Source organism: Vigna unguiculata, chromosome 5, assembly GCF_004118075.2.
Source record: "Vigna unguiculata cultivar IT97K-499-35 chromosome 5, ASM411807v1, whole genome shotgun sequence".
Classification (NCBI taxonomy): Eukaryota; Viridiplantae; Streptophyta; class Magnoliopsida; order Fabales; family Fabaceae; genus Vigna; species Vigna unguiculata.
In genome coordinates, this window is record NC_040283.1 from 3,516,946 (window position 1) to 3,520,192 (window position 3,247).

At 33.2% G+C, this 3,247-nt stretch overlaps 1 protein-coding gene across 1 annotated transcript; it reads right to left on the reverse strand.

Annotated features, from left to right (window-relative positions):
* Window positions 1-420: 420 nt before the first annotated feature.
* Window positions 421-2,048, reverse strand: LOC114184185 (myb-related protein 306-like). Its single transcript, XM_028071456.1, has 3 exons — window positions 1,736-2,048; window positions 1,448-1,577; window positions 421-1,300 (listed from the first exon to the last, which is right to left on the reverse strand). Exons 1-3 carry the CDS (start codon window positions 1,866-1,868, stop codon window positions 592-594), a joined length of 972 nt encoding a protein of 323 aa, XP_027927257.1. The 5' UTR covers window positions 1,869-2,048; the 3' UTR covers window positions 421-591.
* Between the last annotated feature and the right edge of the window lie 1,199 nt (window positions 2,049-3,247).

Sequence of the window (3,247 nt, forward strand, 5' to 3'; positions counted from 1 at the left end):
ACCCATTTATTTAACTTCCAAAATGATTGATTCAATAGTTTTGTGGTGCATACTTGTAGATATAATTACTCCTCTATACAATTCAAAAGGCTCACGTTTTCTTCATACATTAATTACAGTACGTAGTTTTTGTAAATGAAGAACTTTCCCAATAACATTTATTGATTTTTTAACACACTGATAAGTTTAAATTATTTAAACAAATTAGCATACAAGTTTACCCAATAATAACTACGTTTTCTAAAAATGGAGAGATAAACTGGACTTCCTACATTCCATTCGTTTCAATAACTGGAACTTTAATTACTAACATGATTACCTAAGAACCATTAATTCAAAAAGTAAGATCTCGTGGCAAGATCCACTTTACATAAGATAAATAAGTTTTTTTTTTTCAGTAAGGCATCTAATACAGTATAATAATAATAATAATAATAATAATAATAATAATAATAATGTCAATAATCAAATATACACTATTTTAGCACCAAAGGCTTGAAAACAATCTCTGTGGAGCCAAAGCGAGATCGATGCTGGTGTTAACATGTGAATTAAAAAAATCAAGTTTTGAATGTCACAGAATGAAGCAATTTAGAAAAACTTGGCATCACCATAACCAAGTTTCTCTTGGCAAGAAGCCTCATCAAGAAGCCATTTCTCGAGCAAAGAGAAGGGCATTATTTCTGCACCAATATCAGGCTTCCTTTCTTCTTGCAAAACAGTGGCCTCGGGAGAAAACGACTGAGACAACTGATCAGAGTTTGAGGATTCCAAAGACTGATGAAACTCAAACAGGGATTCAAAATTCTCAGACAATTCAACACTGTTCGGTCCCTTTGCTCCACTGGAAGCAGTATCAGCACCTGCTGCGACTAAGTTGTTGAAGGAGTTCTGAGTCACAGATGAGTTTGTTCTTGAGGACTTTGGTGGGCTTTTCATCCAACCCTTCAACATGCGAGCTATGTTCTCAGCACTCGAAGCATAGCACAAAGATTGAGATGGTTTGGTGGAAGAGAAGGAACTGCTACTATCCGAAGGGTTTGAGTTTGATCCAGATAAACAATATGGTTTCTCAGGGGAAAGAGCTTCACTCAGAGCTCTCTTCGCCATTTGGATATCTGTTTGGAGCCTTCTTTCCCATTGGCCCCTAGGAATTTGCCTTGAGCCTGAAAACGCATCTCCCATGCTACCTTCACAACCTGTTTGCAACTTTTTCAACTTCTTTCTTAAATGGGTGTTCCAATAGTTCTTTATGTCATTATCTGTTCTCTGTGGAAGGTATGAAGCTATTGCAGCCCATCTGTAACATAGTCAATGTCATCTAGTTAAGTTAAGATTGTAGATCCAAAGAACTTCCCAAGTCAAAATTTAAAAATAAACAAATCTTCAAAACTCAATGTAAATTTTAATGTTTTCTACAACCAGAAGACTTCTTGGAATCAATTACCTGTTCCCTAAAAGATCTTGAAGGTGGATTATCATCTTCTCCTCTTGTTCTGTGAAGTTACCACGTTTGATTCCTGGCCGCAGGTAATTTGTCCATCTAAGTCTACAACTCTTACTGCATCTTGACAACCCTGAACAAAATCCCAAAAGTAAAACCAATTCAGATCTGAGTTAAGTAATTACACAAAACAATGAAAAAGTTGTATTTCAATCTAAAACTTTTGTAAATGATGATCTAAGAACTCCAACAGTACAGAAAATCATGAAACTGGGTGGAGGGGTAATTAACCTGTCTTGGTAGGAACTGTCCTCCAGTTGCCAGGACCATGGTCCTGTATATAAGACACCAAAATGATGTCTTCTTCAGGAGTCCAAGGCCCTTTCTTGACTCCTTCTTTGTCACAACAAGGTGGTCTTCCCATGTCTCCTTGCTGTCTCTCTCTTTTATTTCACAGCCTTTATACTTGTCTTTCTACTTTTCTATAGCCTCTTGAGCTCTAAAGGAAAATAGGTCGTTTTCCTTTGTTTCTCTATACTTGATAGGATCTAAAGCATGTGTCGAAGCCTAACCTTTGGGTGATGTACATTTATAGGTAAAATGAGAGAGGTTAAAGGTATGGTGAGGGTGTGTGAGAAGCTGACTTAAAACTAGTAAACGAGGAAGCCAAGTCAAAAGTTGACAGCAAGAGCATTAACTGAAGGAGTAAGGGGAAATTATTCAGTTCATAGCTGGGGCAATATCTCTATGTGGTGTAGCTCTCAAAACCGCGTGGCATTCAATGTAGCTGCACTGGGAAACCTCAATTATCTCAGCTTTAAAAGTCTATAAACCCCGGCACACATTAAATGTTAATATGAGATAAAGCTGACTTTTGCAAAACCTAATAAGCTATCACCATTTATGTCTTCTTCACTTCTTCCTCTCGTCTCAAAAACCACCCCTTTCTTCTTTTACTAACTTATCTCTAAACTTTTAAATTGCATTTATATTTCATATTTTCGACACTCACTGTAACCAACAAGAGATAATATATTATCCCTTTGCTTAAGTGGAAAAGTGAGTTGTACTTATGTTAGGGCAATGAACATTATACGCCGCTGGAGTACTTAATGGTGTTTCTAGATGATAAGTTGTACGTTTATTATCTTATTCCAGAAATTTAATGCATGTTTTGAAACATGTTCACAACCCACAAAATTATCTCAAAGGTGAAAATAATACAGCAACTAGGGTTAAAAGGTTAGATACAATAAAACCTTGTTTAAAACTTTAAATAGTTGGTATTTATTTAAAATAAATAAATAAAGCAAAATCTAGCTTGTTATTTATCATATACTTTTAAGTTCTATTACGTTCTTTAAATTATCACTTAATCTGTTAAATGTTGATTTCATTTTTACAAAGATTAGATAGATGTACGTTAACATATCTTTAAATATGATAATGGATAAATACTTGGATGAATAAAATTCTGTCTTTAATCAATTTTAAAATATGAAAATTAAATTCATTATTATCATATACATGAATGGGGAAGAAAATAACTCATTTAAAAAATATAGAAGTCAAGTATGACTTGTTTATATATGACTTTTATAATAATTTATTAAAAAATTTCTATTTTATAAAATGCACTGATTTTTTTTTATTAAAAGGGCATATTTTTTTTTTCTATTTACAAGTTATACTTATTATAATAGTTCTTAATAATCAAAATCCAAATCCAGATAATTTTAATTAAAATAAATTTTCCTTCTTTTTAAAGTTAGACTTATATATCTGATTAAAAAAAAGTATGTA

Bases quoted from the DNA above. Each gene is read 5' to 3' on its own strand.
- LOC114184185 (XM_028071456.1), bottom strand. From the start codon at position 1,868: ATGGGAAGACCACCTTGTTGTGACAAAGAAGGAGTCAAGAAAGGGCCT. The intron at 1,578-1,735 runs GTTAATTACCCC...GATTTTGTTCAG, and splicing joins GACAGTTCCTACCAAGACAG to GGTTGTCAAGATGCAGTAAG. The intron at 1,301-1,447 runs GTAATTGATTCC...ACTATGTTACAG, and splicing joins CAAGATCTTTTAGGGAACAG to ATGGGCTGCAATAGCTTCAT.